This window comes from Nymphalis io, chromosome 16, assembly GCF_905147045.1.
Source record: "Nymphalis io chromosome 16, ilAglIoxx1.1, whole genome shotgun sequence".
NCBI lineage: Eukaryota > Metazoa > Arthropoda > Insecta > Lepidoptera > Nymphalidae > Nymphalis > Nymphalis io.
The window spans coordinates 9273892-9294922 of NC_065903.1; the positions used below are offsets into that span (position 1 = coordinate 9273892).

General features: G+C 31.3%; 2 protein-coding genes across 2 annotated transcripts in view; both read right to left on the bottom strand.

Moving 5' to 3' along the window:
• The window catches only part of LOC126774157 (putative leucine-rich repeat-containing protein DDB_G0290503), a 121171-nt gene extending 107766 nt beyond the window's left edge, over positions 1-13405 (bottom strand). Inside the window, exon 1 of the mRNA XM_050495517.1 lies at positions 13099-13405. Within this exon, the coding sequence (XP_050351474.1) occupies positions 13099-13119 (21 nt within the window). The 5' untranslated portion in view covers positions 13120-13405. The remainder of the gene's footprint in view (positions 1-13098) is intronic.
• LOC126774192 (sphingosine kinase 1-like) overlaps positions 1-21031 on the bottom strand; it is a 311061-nt gene that overhangs the window by 32327 nt on the left and 257703 nt on the right. The gene's annotated exons all lie outside the window — the stretch shown is intronic.

Here is a 21031-nt window from a genome sequence, read left to right on the forward strand (position 1 = left end):
ATAAGAGAAAATATGACTAAATTCGTTATAATTTATTTGACATTGATTGATGATAATAAAGGTGAAATTTTGGACATTTTATTTTTACTCTCTCAGACTCGACAGCGAAAATTTTTTTTATATACATTGTTAATATTCAATATATGATGTAAATTTTTGGTAGTCTCTCTTTTATGAAAAATTAATAAATATATAAAAATGATTGGCAAAACAATTATCATCATATATTTGATAAATAAATATATATTGTATACCAACATAACAGTAAAGTAACAGCCTGTTAATGTCCCACTGCTGGGCTAAGGCCTCCTCTCCCTTTTGAGGAGAAGGTTTGGAGCTTATTCCACCACGCTGCTCCAATGCGGCTTGGTAGAATACACATGTGGCATAATTTCAATGAAATTAGACACATGCAGGTTTCCTCACGATGTTTCCTTCACCGTCAAGCACGAGATGAATTATAATCACAAATTAAGCACATGAAAATTCAGTGGTGCTTGCCCGGGTTTGAACCAACATAAAAAGACGTGAAATTAAATTTCGTTAATTTTCAGCACTAATTTATGTAAAAGAAGTAATTAGGCACTCAGGTTTTAACACTCACATTAAATTAATCTTGTAAATGAAGATTAAGAAATGCTTTTAAAATCCTACTTGAATAACATTTTAACTGGTTTTTCATTTGAAATAAAAATACATTCGTACATACTATCTGTTAACGACGCGTATTAAACACGTTAAGCAAGAAAAAGTGTATGAAATAAATTTTTATTAGCACTTGAATGCGCGTGCGACGCGAGACGGTGAAATCGAACGCGATTCCGTCAAAGTGAAATGATTCCAGTCGTTTATCCGAGCGTAAATAAGTAGGTGCGATGAGTCAGCAGGGCTTTCAACTGCTAATAACTATTTTAAATATCATAATATATTTTTTATGAGAGAAAAGCAGACGGGAAAGTAAACCTAGGTAAATGGTCCCCCATAGAATTTGGCACTGTAATAAATATAATGGATCTCATTGCTTACCACGAGTAAAAACTTTAGCTTTGTGCAAGCTCGTCTGGGTAGGTACAACCCACTCATCAGATATTCTATCGCAAAACAGCAGTACTTGGTATTGTTGTGTTCCGGTGTGAAGGGTGAGTGAGCCAGTGTAATTACAGGCACAAGGGTCATAACATCTTAGTTCCCAAGGTTGGTGGCGCATTAATGATGTAAGCGATGGTTAGCATTTCTTACAATGCCAATGTCTATGGGCGTTGGTGACCACTTACCATCAGGTGGCCCATACACTCGTCCACCTTCCTATTCTTTAAAAAAAATAAGTTTTTATAAACGTTGTATATGTATGTATCTTTAGTTAAACATCGATATCTCTTTTTGTCATCATTGATTTGACATTCAAGAGAGGACACAGCTTTGTATAACTGATCCCTAAACCTTGAATACATCATCATGTAGAGCCGTGATTATTGTTTTCTTTATTTACTACTAAGCGATATCTTACACTTAAAAGTCACTAATTAAAATACGACGAATGGGATCCACCAAAATGTAAATTCTAACGTAACGACTTCCTTTCTAGACTAAGAAAATGTTAAAAATAACCTCTTGTATATTTTCTAGTATATAGAATGTTTGTTTCATTTGTGTATAATAAAGAGTATTTTGTATTGTATTGTTGTAAGTAAAACTATTTAAAAATATACTATATTGAAATTATAATATTTGTCTACATATTTTATACAAATATAACAATATCTATATTTGTTACTGTATTGTACGCGACGTCTTTATGAGCAATGATAAACCATTTTTTTTAGTACTTAGTTACATTTATGTTTCGATTAATGTTTCGAATGCGTTTCAAGATTTACTATACATCCGGAACAGCCCAGCGACTTAATTTATTCACACTTTCACATCTTCAACAGCTAGTAATATAAGTGGCATTACAATTACAGTAACAAGTACATTTGCTTCTGTTATCTATCGTATCTATGAGTTCAACATTATAATCAAAATATACTTTATTTAAGCAGTCCACTTGAATTAAAATATATAATAATTTGGTTAGTCGACAACGTAACCGATACCAACCTAAAAATATTAGCGAATGGAAAGCTATTGAATTATAACGTCTGCTGCAAAACCGATAACTAATGGACTATAACAGTTCTTAAGTGACAAACGTTTATGAACGAAAAGAATGTTCTTAGGCCAGATGGAATGACACGTAAGCCAATTGGCTGGTGGAAGAAAAAAAATTTCGAAGATTAGTGATTGGCGTACTTTATGACAGGACGAGGTCAGTAGATAAACTCAGATTGCAAAATATTTTTTTAAATAGTATTAAATAATTTCTTGCTCATAAAAACAAGTACACTATACACACGTTGCTAATGAAAGCTCTTACACGTATCTGGATGTTTGCCAAAACATCGACGGTGGTTTAAAATCCTCCAATAAATCTTCAAAGCTCGAGTGTCGATAGGAATTATTAATTTACTTATTGCAATACGGATATTCACTTCATCGTCTAGTAAATGTTTTTAAAGTCATAGATTATAACAGAACTCACAATTATCAAAACATTATTTACTTATTAATAAAGTATTAATTATAAATTTGTATGGGACTTAGACAAATTGCTCTTTACTTTATAGTCTATTTTCAAGACGTTGTATATTAAACGCTTTTTTATTCGACAAAATAATATCAATATTCATTTCAAACCAATGATATAATTTATGTATATATTTATATAATACTTGTATAAACTCAAAATCAATGTAAAATCAAAGAAAACGAAAAGACGAGAAGTGAAACCTTCACAAAACACATTGTTAATAATCAACGCACTCAACTTCAATGAACAATAGAGCTAAATAAGTTCATTTTATCTCAAGTACCTTCGTAATTAACGCATGAAGGGCGTTGTTTACGCGTTTTTACACGCGATGCGTTAATTTTAGATCGCATCCGCCTACCGCGCGCTATTTTGGCTCAGTATGCTCAAGCTAAATAGCTTGTCATATATGTAAGCCTATTCCAAACTAAGGAGTAAATATAATCAAACCTTAGTTTACCGTTTGCTACTAGCTCTGCTATATTATGCGCTACAAACATTTTGATTGATATATCTTGATTTATAATACAACACTGTTTATTCCATTTAACTACTTATAACCACTTTAATTTTACTTCCTAGTCCTGACAACAACTTCGCTGACATTCAAACAAAACATCTTTTTTTTCTCCAATTCCTAATGAATATTGTTCAAGATCTCGACCAATGATATCACGTCAATTCAATGTCAAAGTTGTTAATTTGTCTTTTTATGGTTAGAACTTCTATTATGGTTAGAATCTTAAATATATTTAAAATTTTGTGAGGATAAATAAATGTATATTTGTTAATATTTCACGCAAAAAGTAACTAACCGCAAATAGATGAAATTTGGAATAGAGATAGCTTATATCCTGACTCAACACATAGACTACCTAAATACTGCCCCCCTCACACGTAGGCTTAGCTGCGGGCGGAAGCTATCATATTATACATATTATACTGGTGGTAGGGCTTTGTGCAAGCTCGTCTGGGTAGGTACCACCCACTCATCAGATATTCTACCGCAAAACAGCAATACTTGGTATTGTTGTGTTCCGGTTTGAAGGGTGAGTGAGCCAGTGTAATTACAGGCACAAGGGACATAAAATCTTAGTTCCCAAGGTTGGTGGCGCATTGGATATGTAAGCGATGGTTGACATTTCTTACAATGCTAATGTCTAAGAGCGTTAGTGACCACTTACCATCAGGTGGCCCATATGCTCGTCCGCCTTCCTATACTATAAAAAAAAAAAAAAAAATGCTAGTACAACAAAGCATCGTTGCTTAATAGCGGTTTTTACAGAACCATTAGGGTTAAATGTTTAGATAAAGAAATGGGTAGATTGCGATTTATATGTATATATATTTACATATACACATGAGTATATATTTAATCTATTAAATAATATTTTTAATCGTTTTTTGCTATATGGTCTAAGGTATCGATCGCTTTAATTTAACAAATATTTAAAAGTACTTGACTTTTATCTGACTTGCGTGTTCGTACGATAAATTAATTTCTATATATCAACAATTTTCTCTTATAATTAACATTACATCCTTCAAATTATCATTTTAAGTAAACATCGACTCATCCTAGATATATTACCGACGTTACATCAAAAAGGACTCAACAAATATAAAAAACATTACAGTATTAATGTATCTACAATATATTTACAATATTTATCAAAAAGTCTACAAGTCGGTGTGTCCTTGACGTCGCCTGGCGGTTATCTTCGCTTATCCGAAAACTCTATTACTGATACATTGATAGAGTCTAATACAAATTAAATTATATTATACGATATTTGACCTTATTTCGTTTTGTATACGTTTTATTTTTCTTTGCGTATTTATAAAGTTAGATACCTTTGCATTACGTATTGATAACTCGCTGCAAGATAGATAAGACAGTACATGCATTTCACTTTTCTGTGTAAAAGGTTTTTTAACTTGATATTCTGTTGAGGCAGTATTAATACTTAAAACTTAGCGAAGTAAGATTGTTAGAAAATTTCATTCAACTTTGCTGAATGCGAAATACTCATAAATTCTTGATGCCTTTGAGAGTCGTTTTAACAGTCCATAATTAATACCATTCTGTCTTTGTGTTTGAAATAATATAACTCATGTTTCATCAAACTTTAACTTCATTTGAAATAACATTGTAAACTTCAATCGAAAGAAACGTATTCATATGTTATATACATTTCTTTTAGAAGGACTTTGTGCTGGTCTCTCTGGTTGGTCCTCTAGAGAGAGGGACATCCTACCATCAAGTAAGCAATGTGCTCTTCCGCATCTCCTAAGTACGAAATCTTTCTCTGGTTCGTTGGTAATGTTGGCAAAACTGTTAAACGATTAATTAAATATAAAAACATAACGTATTTAACTTAGTTCATTAATATAAATTGAACTTTGTAATATAAGCTATTTTCTTGAATATAAAACACGTAAAAAAAAAACAAGAATTTATACAAAATTTTACAATGTTAATCAAGATCACGATAATATTTTAAAATAAATAAGTAAAGTGTTGGAACGTGCAAATGGTTCTACACCACATGCCACATTTAATTGTCTAACTTTCTGTTCGGTTCTTCAAACGCTTCACTATGAATATAAAATCACGAATAGAGATAAAAAAGTTAACAAAACGATGTTCGAATTCTTCAATTTCCTACATTATTTTAGAATGATCTAGAAATTTCTACATTGTTTTCCCTATTGATAAACTTCGTTTTGTATTCCGAGATCTTAAGTGGGTCACGTAGGGGATTACTTTAATCTTACTTTCAAGAAGTAAGAATAAAATTTGATAATATTATCCAATACAATTTTCGATCGCAAATATCAATAGTTAACAAACAATTTATAATTGATTATTAAATGTTCCCTTATGATTTTATAGAAGAATTCTCAGCATGTGTCGAAAACACCGTTTCCATAGACATCATGCTGCAAACGTATTGAAACATAACAATCGCATCATTACAACTCATTTAGTAGGAAATATATATTTATTTAAGAATAATTTAAGTAATTCAAAACCATAAGAATATAAGTCCCTTATGTATAAACATTCTGTTGTCTGTTCATTCATGCGTTGCATACAAATTGGAATGCTAACAACCACGCTTATAAACTTCAATGTTATAATCTTACAGAAGAATGAATGGGATTGAATGAAAGCTTCGTAAAATAAAGGGACAATTGTAAACCTAATTAATACATATTTCTTGTAAATCGAGTAGTTATATTGGACTACATAACAGGAACGTATGTTTACAAAGTTTGCTCAAATAAGAAATTGATAATTTATATTAGTTTTTTGTTATTTGTACTTTATTTACCGCATCACAAATGTTTTTCTTCGAATTTTTATTACCACCTCGCTAGTTTAATATTTTATATTATAAATTATAATATGTTTGTATATATATATATAATATATTGTATTTAACTTTATATTATTTTTATTTAATACTTATAGTCAAAATATTAAGAATATTACAATTAAATTGGACATTATACTCTTAACTAATATTTAATTTAAAATCATAACTCAACTTTCTCTTTTGCGTATAATCAATTTAAGTTATATTATATTTAAAAAACTGAGTATTTCTTGCGAAAGTTATGATATTAATGCTTATCGAATTGTTAAGATAACATAAACACCTTTAAAATGCCTATTACCTTTAAGACATTCGTGATATATATTATAAGAAATAGATACTACCGCAATACGTTACGGACTTGCGGTTCGTTGTATGGGTGTGTATACAGTTTTATTTTCTACTTTTCGTAAAACTTGTTTATTATCTGTGATTGAGCTTATATATAATTTGTATTTACATATTGATACTATCATATGTGAAGGTCGAAATGCGTTTTGTATAGAATACATAGACTTGGATACGGATATGTAGGTACTTAGTCCTTTTCGGATTATATGTTCATGTATTGAATTTAATTCTGAAACTTGGTTATCCACTAAAGGCTCTCCTTACTAGGAGACCTATAACTAACTGCTAAGGTTCACGGGCTCTTACTGATATTCAGTGATCAAACAATCATACAAATATATTATAAATGAAAATGTAATATTATTGCAGACTGACATGCAGACGAGATGCGTTGATCATTTATATTACATTGAATGTTTCAATATATAAAAGCGTATTCATATTAAATAAACTGTTTGAAATACCCATTTATGAGCCGCGAAATGATCTGTGCTCAGAACATGTGATTCTGAAACAAATATTCCAGATTCAAATCCGTACAAGCACCAATAATTTTTTTGTTCCTACTTTTTTTTCATCATCAATTCATCTCGTGCTTGGTGAAGAAAACAAAAGGTATAGTTTCATGTGTCGTATATAATTCTGCTGTTGAACATTTAACAAGCTGTTACATTTTAGATTTATTTTTATTTATTCTCTAAGTATATTTCCAACGGTAAAAATTTAAATGCTTTACAAAACTTGACAGCGTTGTCGGGTAAGAAATCAAAACAATAAAAGTCGAGTCAGTGACATGTAACGCGTCACCACATAAGCTGACAGACACGATTCTAATCAGCAAATAATCGCTAATACACCTTAATACCTGTATTTAATCAACGAGGGTATTGAACAACGATTTACACTTTCACCAATAAACGCTATTGCATCACGTGCCGGGAAATATAACTCGTTTTGATTGGGTGATATTGGTAATTTTTTTTTCTGCTATCGAAAATTGTAAACTGATTTTTTATCTGTTTTCAATAGCAATAAGGATCGAAGTAAATGATATTGATGATAATACGATCCTGTTTGGTGTGAAGCGAATGAATCGTAAGATACTTAGCTGCTTCAATACCCTTTCCGTGTATATCAGACGACTGGAACGATCTATGATTACATATAAACTCATTATACAATTTATACTATACAATTTAAATGAATTTATGTAAATATATGAAAATGAAAAATAATATATGAAAATGAAAAAAAAAACATTTTCATGTCGCTCCCGTTGTAAATCGATCAGAAATTTTAAGTAATATAAAAATTGAAAATAATTAAGTGTTATGTTATTTTAAACAAAAACATCATAACTGATTATCTACATCACTTTTTTTTTTTTATTAACGGCAGTTATATTTTATTTTCCCATTAATAAAATAGATAATACAGCAATGTTAATAGTTAAATTATCATATATTTTTTATCTTATAGGTCGGGCAAATGGGCACCACCATCCATAGACATTAGCGATGTAAGAAATATTAACCATTCCTTAGATCGCCAATGTGCCACCAACCTTGGGAACGGAGATGTTATGTCCCTTTTACCTGTAGATATATTTGGCTCACTTACCCTTCAAACCGGAACGCAACAATAGTATGACCGTTTAGCGGTAGAAAATCTGATGAGTGGATTGTACCTACCCACGGGTAAACGGACTTGCACAAAGCCCTACCACATAGTAAAATTAAATTAAATTTAACATTATTTCATAATCAAACAATACAAGCATGAAACCATGAAAATGAACCGACACGTATTACTAATTTGGCACTGTAACGTACATGGAAGTAAGGAGATACAGACATATAACTCGTTATCACGAACAAAAGAATTATTGTGCATTGTTAGGACCTTGAAACGTCACGAAACGTACACGAAATAGACAAGTATTCTTCAACACTTATACAGCTTCAATCATAAATATTATTTATACATATAATAAAAATGTAACTGATCGTTGTCTGTACATGAAGATATTTGAGTAAAACTATTAGCGGGAGTCTTTATCAACGCAATAGAACTCAAAACAATTATTGTTAGAATTTTTGTCTGTTTGTCTGTGCGTTTGTGTGCGCTATTCTTAGAAACGACTTAACGGATTTGGATGTGGTTCACTAAGGTTTTGCGGCTAACTTTACTTAAAATTTAGTGTTTGTATTATATATATTTCAATCGGGTTATAAAAAATAAAGTTATGTCGAACCTTTATTCGATAAAGATTCTATGAAATAACTGTTCAGTTGAATTGGCTGAAAATATTGCTACCTATAAATGATAGTCTGTGAAATAATAATGATTGAAAGCTTAGAAGAACAAAAAAAGGTACAAAATCGTCAATTTCAGAGATTTAGATACTGCCAATGTAAGTAGAGCTCAGATCTATATGATCAATCATATTAAATAGGTTTCAGCTATCCAAATCACTCAAGATATCTTAAACCTATCTTTTAAGATTGACGCAATATAACCTTTTGTATGGTGTTCAAATTTGTTCTAAAATGCATCTAATGCATTATTTGCGAAGTCGTTTTTACAAACATCGCATTAATTATTATGAAAGATATCTAGATAAGATCATAGACAGTTTTTATTATTTTTTATAAATTTGACATATTTCAATAGGTAAATGCAGTTGGTTGTATGAAAATACCCATTATACATACATAAGAATTTGTTTTCGGTTTGTAAATAAGTTTGTAAGTAACTTTTAAATTAAAGTTTATAATTTTGTTTTATATACTGAAAATATTACGTCTGCTCATAGTGATTTATTTAATTTATACGCAGGTGAACCAGCTAGTCCTTAATAATTGTGATTAGTTGTAGTTGTATGAGTAATTGTCATTGGTGACCAGTTAAACGATGCTGTCTCCTACGTTCGAATGTCAAATCAATAATGACAAGAAGAGCCATACTTATAAACGTCGCTTATCGAGTGATTAGTTAAGCAATGCTGTGATTTCTTTTTTCAAACACCATATCGATAACGACAGAAAAAATGAAATCTAAGTTTAACTAAACAGCCCCTAAGCATCATTATAAATGTTGTAAAAATTATAGTTAAAAGTAATTTGTTAATATATGATTTTAAAAGCTAATACACGATTAACTCTGTGACGGTTAAAACTTACATCCAATTAACTTGATCTCATTCTTTCCCGATGTTCTAGAAAATTCTAAATGGGTGAAACCCTACAGAGAAAAAAGCTAAACGGAATAAGCATTAGATACACATACTTTATTCGAAATTGATTCTTGAGATTATGTAGCATGATCATCATTCAAGTATGAGCACTATTGAATCGTTATATTGCAGGGTTAAATTGAATATAAATGTACAGCTGGTTCATACGACGTTTTTCTACGATGAAATGTATATCTTATAGACAATAACCAGGAAGTTTAACATGATCTTCGAAGCATGCTTATGTGTAGCACGAAACAATTGCTGTTTTAGTGACTACCCAAAACAAATAGTTTTCAACTAGCAATGGATTGTATGTACAGCGACCATTTTAAAATTCCGAAAACTATTCACAAATTATATTTCAAGAATTAACAATAAAAAAAACGAATCGAAATTTGATTTTTATAGCATACTTCGGTTACTTAAGGCTCATAAGGCGTACATCCAATCGAATCCGAAAATCACTATATAACTGTTATGTTTAATATTATCTTTCATGTATGTTTGTTACGCTTAAATAATTAATAATTTAGTAATATTTATCGATTTAATTGAGAAAATTAGGAAAAACCTTAAAACATTGTACCTGAGAACGGCCTTGTTAACATTGTAATAATTACACAATTATCGTATTCACGGTTACACTCTATTGCAATCGTTATCGTATCAGTTGTAATACTATAAAGCAATTCATATATGTAAAAAAAATGTGTTCAATGTACAACGCAATGACAGATTTAACGAGTCTGATAGATTGTAATTCGAAATTTACAACTCAAATCAGCAGTGCGATTATGTAATAACTCATTTCGTATCTCACACGAGCATTGTTGATACGCTATTTGATGCGTGTATCAAATCAAACCAAATCGAAATCCCTTATTCAACACAGAAGTACACTTACGTATCGATTGTCAAATTATAAACTAACACAGGTTCAAAAAAGAAATCACCTGAGATAAATCAGCGAAAAATACACAATGGGTATTTTTTGTTTATTTTTTATCATGTCTTGTAATTGCTTACAACTTTTCAGTATAAAAAGAAATAGGCAGGAGACTACATTTTATTTCCAAGGTCATCATCCATAAACTCACTAATTGTATTGGAACTCTTTGCACACACAAGCGTTCCACTTTTTTTTTAATTTAGCAACAGCTACATTTTGTACTCTTTCTGGGACCCTGTTGTAAAACCGTATACATTGTCCCACAAAAGAATTACTGACTCTATGCAGTCCAGAAACGAATAATTTGTTTGTGTTTGTTCCTTATACCAATGTTTTTAGTATTACAAATTAATATATATGTCTGATGTATTTTATTATTATTCATATTATTTACCAATATCACACCTTTCGTTAGTATACACAAATAAAAATTGCGAATAGCTACTGTTCAATTCATGCCGCGTGGATGGATGGGAAGAATGCTAGCAGCGTTTCCCCTTTGAATCGCAATTCCGATGCTTTGGGCGAAAAATCAACCAAGTCCTGGTTAAGGTGTTACATTTTTAAATAAACATTGCACTGTATCTCCAAGTTCCTACTAATTCAACTGCAAACAGAACAAAGGCATAATTTGGAATAAGAGATGAATATTGGCTACGTTTGTTCGCTTCTGCTTTTTCTGTGGCGTTATAAATTAATGTTTTTAAAAAAAATATCTGCAATAACATGTTTTCCGAAATCAATTAAAACAATTTTTAAAAGCTTTTCATCCTTTTTTGTTATCACTAATATACGTTAATCCAGAGATATTAGTTATTATGCCATATTACGTTAAAGGATAAATTATTCACTTTGATAAATAATACTCTTTGCCATTAAAAGCATATGAAACCAAAAGGTCATTACTCTCTGACATAATGTTATCTCAAGTCTGGAAAACGATATTAAATAATCCCTTGGGCGAAACTTTCCAAAATAACCAAGTACAATATTGTAAGTGGAATACTGTGTAAGCTATTAAATATATTATTCATTGCATATATAATACTATTTTGATTTTAATATACAGAGTACATCCACTCACAAGTACAATTACAGATAAAAAAAGTTATTCTCACAAGTTCATGGTCGGCAGCGCATGCGCAAAAAAGTATGCTTAATAGTAAATACTTATACAAAATTATTACAACTATTGCCTTGCTACAATTAAAATTCGAAATTCAAAATACATTTAGGCATTAATGATTTATACTAAAGTAACTTTAAACTACAATTAATATAGAGAATAAATCGTCTGTTGTAATTCATATGTGTAACCGACTAACTGCTTCATCTGCGTTAACAGTTAATTTTCATAGCGTGATGTTAGTCTATCACCTTCTTCAATAGGGCTATGTAATGGCGCAATACTATTTCAAATCGACCTGATCGATCTTGAGATAAGAACTTTAAAATAAAAAATCTTTATTTTTTATATAAAGTAGTTAAGGAACAAATGAGCCACCTGATGGTATGTCACCATAGCGCATAGACATTGCACCTACACTGACTTTATAACCCTTCAAAGCGGAACACAACAATTAAATATCCGGGTGGTAATATCATTTGCATATTTAATAAATAATAATAAAAACAACACTCATAAGCATAATTTAAGGTATGGGACGCCACATAATACGACCAGTTTTTATAGAAATATAAACCGAAAATCATCTCCGGATTTATTGCCTACAAGGCACCGGCCTAGGGCCCCGCAAGCTGAGGGGACCCGCCGAGCCGAGAACAATATAATTTTGCTCTAACCGCTTCGGAATGGTGGGCTCAAATGTCAAACTACCTAGAGGCCTTCGACCGAAATCTGGATCTGCCGAAAAGGGTAAATATAAAAAAAATAAGGGCAAACTGAATGTCAACAATAAAATGCGATGAGACATAACACATGGTCTCTAGCTTCCTCATTACGTAAAACTATTATAGTGCACAACGTGAATGCAATTTATATTTAAACAATTTAATTTACAAGCTTAAAAAATGTGAACGTCAGAATAGTTTCACTTTAAAACGTTACATACAAACGTTGCACTAAAATTCCATCTTGTTGTTTTACTTTCATACCTATAGAATGTGTACTTCGATTTTCAAATACTGACTAAATTGTGATGGGAAGTTAAATCAATACCGAGACGAGCATTACAAAAGTTATTTGAATGACTTTTTTTTATTTCAAAGGTATTTAATCTGTATTAGAGTATAAGGTGTTTCACGTAAATCAATTTATCAGACGAAACATTTTTTGATAAGGCGATTTCAATAGTTACGTTGAACGTTATGATAAATTTTATATTAACGATTTTTTTTTTTCAATTTATTGATATTTAAATGATATGCAAACATTAAAGTACAGTTCTATTTCATAAAAACTTCTATGTAAACATAATATACTTGTTTTTATCCTTATAGTTATGTATGATAGAATTTCAGTTTTGTAAATTTGAACTAAGCGCAGTATTGGCAAAACGCTAATATCTTAAAATAAACTAGGACTCACCATCATCATAGAGGTGTGCATCGTTTCAGCTCTGTCCCATCCCACGGAAATCGAACCTGGGACCTGCTGGTTACATCATAACCGCCAAAATAACTCCTGCCGACAGCACGTCGGTCAACAAACACAAGGCTGCACTAACTAGTTTAACGCAAATTAAAACAAAACGAACAAAAAAATAAACAAATCATAATTTTCCGGTCATTTAACGCCGTTTACAGTTCAAGAGTGTCACTATCAAAACAATTTTATAAAGTTTGTAAATACGATGTCGGTTACGGAACAAGCGAACGACACTTCTGCCTCCTTACGAAACACTGCACTGACTGAGCCGACGTTGTCCATCCAACGCACAAGCGACAGCGACCCTTGTAAATACTACCTCATGTATCTCTCACGCACTCGTACAATGCGTTATAGGATAGAATAGAAAGAGACGAATATATTTTCTATAGTGTAATTAAAACTGCAATTCGCTGCAATCATATGCTAATGCGATAAAGTTCCAAAAGTTCAGCTAACTCTATTATTGAATGAGAGATTTATGTCAGTTAATACGTTTGCAATTAGAACAGTGTCGGCATAAGTGGTAAGATGTATTTTTGGATATTACAGCAATTTATCAAAATAATGGCAATTGTTTTGAATTATTTGCATTTCTGGATTATTTTAAGCGATTTATTGCCAACTAGCGTTTTAACCGTTTTCGTTAACAACTCTAAGGTCTACATACCTTACAAATAAAATATAGAGATAAAATAACAACTAAAATTTTAAAAATAGAACATAGTAAAGACTAAAAATTTTGAAACCATTTCACACGACAACTATATAGTTAACTTTTTTTATGAAATAACTGGCTACATTTTATTTAATCGATCGTTTTTTTTATTCTTTCTTATTAAGTTCACGCCTCACAAACAGGAAAGATTTATCTAGAAAGCCGTTACTTAGGTAACGAAACTGCTTATTATTAATATAAATTTATGAAATTAATGATTTGAAATATCAATAAAAACGTGACGATTCCCAAAATCGTAACAAGTACCGTAATTATTTTACTTACAATAATATTTGTAAGAATTATTAACACGAGTCTCAGTAAATACTATTGTATTACAAAGTTTGTTTGAGAGTTACGAAAGGAAAAGAATTTCTGAGAAACTTACGAAGCAAACACGTATGTATGTTTTCACAAAACTTTTTCTTAACATGTTACTTAAGAAGATTTTATAAATAAAAAAACTAAAAGTTTTTGTCCATACGGAATAAACTACTCACTTATTTATTTATTACATTATTGTACGGTACAAATATATAGAATTTTTTGTTTATTTTTTTTATCATGCGATCAGTGATTGATCAGTACTTGATAGCATACAATTTAGTTAGAACTATTTCACATTAAAAGTAGTACTTATAGTCTTAAGCCCAAATATCGGCTAGTTCTAGAATTCTGCGTTTTTTTGAATGTCTTGGCGAGTCAATTTCGGTGACGATAAAAGAGTACTATTAAATGTACCCTATAATATTTTTATCTATCCATTTGTTATGTTCATCGATTTTGAGTTTTTATATTTACAATACATACAAATATTTTATTATATTTACATTACAAAAATATGCAGACAATAAGGGAACACAAATAAGAGAATTCTCCCCTGTGTTATCGCACACGTGCGGGCGACTGCCGTATGTCCGAACTCTGTATTATAACTAAGCTCTTTAAATACAGCCCTGATGCCCCTAGTATTATCCCCTAATACTAATATAGTCTAAAAAAATAAATTACCCCTAGTTCACGGTGACATTTATTATTATTATTTTTTATAGAATAGGAAGGCGGACGAGCATTTGGGCCACCTGATGGTAAGTGGTCACCAACGCCCTTAGACATTGGCATTGTAAGAAATGTCAACCATCGCTTACATAGCCAATGCGCCACCAACCTTCGGAACTAAGATTTTATGTCCCTTGTGCCTGTAATTACACTGGCTAACTCGCCTTTAAACTGAAATACAACAATATCAAGTACTGATGTTTAGAATATCTGATGAGTGGGTGGTCCCTACCCAGACGAGCTTGCACAAAGCTCTACCACCAGTAAATTTTGATCATTGTAAGGATGCAGAGCTGATATACCCAGTGGTTCGAACACGTCAATCTTATCGAGGAATGTGGATTCAAACCCAGGAACGGACGGATTTAAAATCATTGTATGGACTTCATTTTATTACGGTATAGGTATATGAATGAAGAAATCAAATTATTTATTTCAGATAAACATTTTTTTTATATTGCTGACTATATGAAATGTTTGTATGTGCGTTTGTATGTGTGTGTGTGTGCATATGTATGTATGTTAATGTATCTGTATATATATTACATACTCCAATGCTCTTAAATCCTATGATCGTTTTAAGTGTACAGACTACTGCAGCCCTCTTCAATTATCTGAAATTAAATTTTAGTAATTATTATTGGGTGGAATTCCTACTCCATAAACGACCGCTAGGCGAGTTTTAATTCACATTCAAATATATAAGTCCCTGTTCCGTTACCTCGATAAGTAACTAAACTAATCTAAGTGTTCAACGACTCAGCGTGTCTAATTATTCGAAGGTATTTGTAGAAACTTGTCTCTTGTCAGCTCTTTTCTAAATGTTGGCAACTTGTCTTTGAGTAATTTCTTGACAACAGAGCGCTTGAAATGTGCTTAGTAATTTTTATTACTACTACTGTATTAGTAAATTGCTATTAAACCTATTAATAAGAGGCTGATGATGATCAGGAAAGTCAGTGAAAACACGTGTTTAATATCTAGTTACTATGGTCAAGAAATAGTTCGTTTTTTACGGTAAAATTGTCTAAGAACTGTAATTCAAAAGCGTCCCAATAAAACAAAAAAACTTCGTAAGTCATGAACGTTAAACATTACAGGAACAAGTTTAACAACTCGTTACTCGTAACTTAAAAACTTTAGGTTACTAACAATAATAATAATTTATTAACTATAAAAAATATAATTCTAGGTTTAAAATAAATAAATAATGAATGAACAGAGGTACACTCTGCATACGATATATAAGAATAAGAATTTAATGTTTTATTTCAACCACAATGTTATACCCATGATACCATTCATAATTTATGTTATAATCCTCGTAGAAAATTTTCCCCGCAATAAAAGTAGTCTTTATTTTATCTTACATCCATCCAATGACTTAACAATAATATACAATCATACAAAAATCCTTCTAAATAAATATCACTTCGTCTATAGACAATATTTTTAACTTAAATTAATCTAAAGGACGAGCTCCTAATTTTATATGGTTGGAAATACAAAAAAAATTAAAATAAAAAAAACAACATTGTTTTATATTATTTATGTTGGTTACGGACGGTACACGTTTAGTGATTTGAAAATCTACAAGCATAACAATCGCGTGTTATGGTGACAAGATTTTTTTTTTTTTTTTATTTTATGTTCATAGGTCTACAAAACAAAAGCGTCTAGTCTGTGACATCAACAAAGACCTAAGCTTATAAGTTTTTTATAAATGGCAATTCTACCAGCCCTCAAATAACATACTATGTGTCCATTAATCGATCTAAATTTCAATTCAATTTTTATTATTTAATATATACGAATATATTGATTGTATATAACATAAGAAGTTTATATATTTTATTCGGTTTTAAATCGCGACCGCTTATTTTGTTTGATGTTTCGAAATAAATTTAGTCATTATCAAAAGCTAAATATTAGTCAAAAGCATAATATACGAGTAAGTACATTGCGATGTTTTGAATGTTCAATAAATACTCATATAAATACAATAGTATTTGTTTTTGTACTTCAAATGAAATAAAAAATAAACTATAACCGTGTGGAATAGTATGAAGAATGCTTGCAGCATTCCGAACGTATTATTAATATTATAATCGTGATCAAATAAATCTGGTGGTAGGGCTTTGTGCAAGCTCGTCTGGGTAGGTACCACCCACTCATCAGATATTCTACCGCAAAACAGCAATACTTGATATTGTTGTGTTCCGGTTTGAAGGGTGAGTGAGCCAGTGTAATTACAGGCACAAGGGACATAAAATCTTAGTTCCCAAGGTTGGTGGCGCATTGGCTATAAGCGATGGTTGACATTTCTTACAATGCCAATGTCTAAGGGCGTTTGGTGACCACTTACCATCAGGTGGCCCATATGCTCGTCCACCTTCCTATTCTATAAAAAAAAAAAAATCTCAACTTTAAATCAATTACGACAAACAAAAATACAAAATGATAACTAAGCATCTAAACAAAGTAAGATAGCAGACTTTTATTAAATATTCATACTTTAATCCCAACTTTCCGCTCGATTCAGATTCTGTTTGAAGGTATAAGGAATTGATATAAAATTAAAACGGTTTGCTCTCTGATTGTCGTCAACGTATGATGAAAATTATAATCGTATACTTTTAATATTTCGTAACAAATTTACACATTACATTATTTCATAATTCATTTATTTTTACAAATAACATACAATATTATTTCATATATCAAATTATGGATCTTTTTTTAAAAACTACACACATACAATTTAGTAGTTAAATAGATACTGTTTTGTACTTAATTCATTTTTTTTTTCATTAATAAAATTTAAGCGTAATTCGGTGGATCAAATTACAACCAAAAAATATACAAAATATCATAACACCGTGGAATTGTAGAGTGCAACATTATCCCATTGAATCGGCATTCTGAAATTGTCGTCAAAAAAATCAACCCTTCAGTTACCTGTTGAGATAAAAATGGAGAAATTAACGAATGATAAAATTGTAAAAGCCTTTTTTGTTTTCTACGACCATTGAAAGCTGTAGCAAGCGTTATTCCTACGCTATTCAAAACGACAGACAATCAACAATAGTTATTATAAATAATATTACCGATATATTATTTTGTTTTTGACATACAATTGGCACGGGAAACGGGCGAGGTCGTTCGAAATAACCCCGCACAGCGCACAGTCCGCGTCGTTCGTTCAATGTAAATATTTTAAGTTTTCACAGCTTCGGGTGTTGAACGCGTACCGAGGGACGGTAATGTACGCAACACTCGAAAATGTAGCTTCGTAATTTGAGAATAAAAAATGCTATGTGTACTAGAATTGTATCTATGTTTTACTGTTATTATGAAAAAATATAAAGATATTCTTTATTTTGTAATTTTTAATGTTGTTGCAAACGTGTTTTTGATATTGATATTGACTAATGTTTTCTTAAATTATTGTATAACAGTGTTAAGAATAGGTAAATCAATATAATTACTGTGTTATAAATGTACTTGTGTTATGAATCAATGCCTTTTTACCTAATGTCAGGGCAAATCTTTCTTTCATGAGAAATATTTATTTATTATTAAGCTCCAGACTCTGTCTACGCGAGAACTTTCCTTCATGTTCACGTGAAATTATGAGTACACCATGAGTCACACGACATTTAGACCGCTTAAAGCGAGAGATTTTACCCCATTTTCTTACCTAGCATACTAGTGTCGACTAAAAATAATCGAGTGACTGTTTGCATCATATGATTTAGTTTCTATATCCATTCAATGTCGAGATTGTTTTTATATATTTTTTATTATTTACCAAATAATATTTATTTTTAAGCGACATATATATAAATAGTGTTATTTTATTAGCCATTTCATAATTTTTTTATTAAAAATAGAATGATCGAGCTCAGCAATAGACTTGTTATAGTGTCAATGGAAAAGGCATTGTCAACTATATTTTTGATTTTTTTTCAAATAGGTTTGCAATCTGTTAGATGAGAACAATATACAAAAAGAATAAGAAATAGCTTATACCCACGCAAATGTTTGTACTTGTAAGATACCATCAGCAAATAAAAGCTTAAGATATTGACTCCGCGATGATCCAGTGACATGTTACAAGATTTTGTACGAAGACTGCTGCTTCAAACCCGAGCAAGTACCGCTGAACATTTATGTGAGTAACTTGTGTTTATGATTCGCACATAATATAATTTCATAAGTCTACGCGTTCTGGCTCTCGTTGTCACCACCTAACTTTGACATCAATTCCATCGCGCACAAAGAAATTCGGCAACTCCTTCCTTTGTCGCACTTCCAAAAAATGGAATTCTTTACCAGCTCACGTGTTCCCCTCCTCTTACAACCCGGGTTCCTTCAAACGAGGCATGAAGGGGTATCTTGCGGGCAGGCAAGGCGGGGGCGGCTAGTGCAGAATATTCTTCCCGACTGTACTGGCCGTAGTCGCGTTTGGACTGTACTAACACTTACCATCAGCTGAAGTAGTCATTTGCCTTCCCGGCAAATATAAAAAAGCACTCGGCGGTTAAATATCGAAAGGAACCCTTCATGTGTTATATGAAAATCGGTCACATATAAGAATGTACCCACATTAGAAAAGTGTGGTAAAATAAGTTCCAAATTTCCTCTCTGTCACTTCTAAAAGAGAAACGAAACAAAAAAAATGATTGAAAAATCTTTTTTCCGAATACATACAATTTCCCTAGATAAAATCTTCGGTTACAAGGAAAACAGACTCGCTGCCGATACGAGCGATATTGTCACACGTGCAGAACAAAATGTAAAAACGTATCTATATTATGTCGGTATGTAGTATGTAGCTTGGTAGATAATTGAATCCTTTCCAAATATTGCTCGTTTGAATTCTGTAGGCGCAAGCTAGTGATGACGCTTCTTTAGACCGATTGCGTAAAAAACACGTTCATCCTTTCAAAGTTTTAAATTACAGGCATTGACAAAAAAACGGATCCGTATTAAAATATTCTGCTTACGTACTGAGCACAAATAAATTATGATTGTATTCTGAAACAGATGAAATGGATATTAAAAGACGTTTATTTACATAAAATGATTTGGAGGACTTACATACATTACATATGAAAATTAAAAATTGCTACTGTTCAAATCATGACCGCGTGTGGTCGGAAAAATGCTAACAGAATTTGGGAATGAACCAGCCTTCATGTCACCAGAGGAGGAAACAAGACTAGTATAACACCCCGTTATTTTAGTTTATATCGTCTCAAGATGGGTTCATAAGTCGATTGACCTTTCATCACATCGGACTTCGTGAAAAATATAATTCTTCATTATAACACAGTTCACAATCTCGCCCTATACCGAGCGTTCTTTCTGTCGAAGTAATCCCCGAGTCCTTTTCGTGTCATATGACACTTGAGGTTATCAATTGAAATAACTTCCCAGAGTCCTACCCTAGAATCTAATTTATAAATTTTTTAAAATGTGTTAATATGTATTATTATCACTATATATCTTTGGTCTTAAGTATCTATCAATTCACTATATTCGTATTGATTAAGGGTTACACATAACCTTGTGGTGTATTGTTAATACTACTAAGATGTAGTCAAAAATATTAAGATAAGACCTTAGACAATGTATACTGCTTTTGAAATATTTGTCACATTAAATATATTTTAAATAAATATAATTTCTCTTGTTAAACTCGCTATTCGCGCTTGGTCTTACTAAATTCGACAAAACTGAGTTCACCGAAGTTGAGTCGTTTACCAAACTTTTGACATAAAATTCCACGGTCTAGTTGGGAAAGGATTAACTAATTTCATATTCATGGCGCCCTGGTACTTTACGGTTGCATGCATTAGCGTTATTAATACAGTTATTATATTTTCCGTTTAAAATCTTATATTTTACAAAAAAATATATATATGTTTGATCAAAAGCCGTTCGTTTTATCCGATTTTAATGTTTTCTCTTTGGGATTTCAGTCTAAAGCCGTGCATACTATATTCAAACGGCAGGAGTAAAGATAAACAAACCTTCAATTACATATTCTATGTGATTTTCTAATAGCTCTGCACTACAAATAGTTTTTGA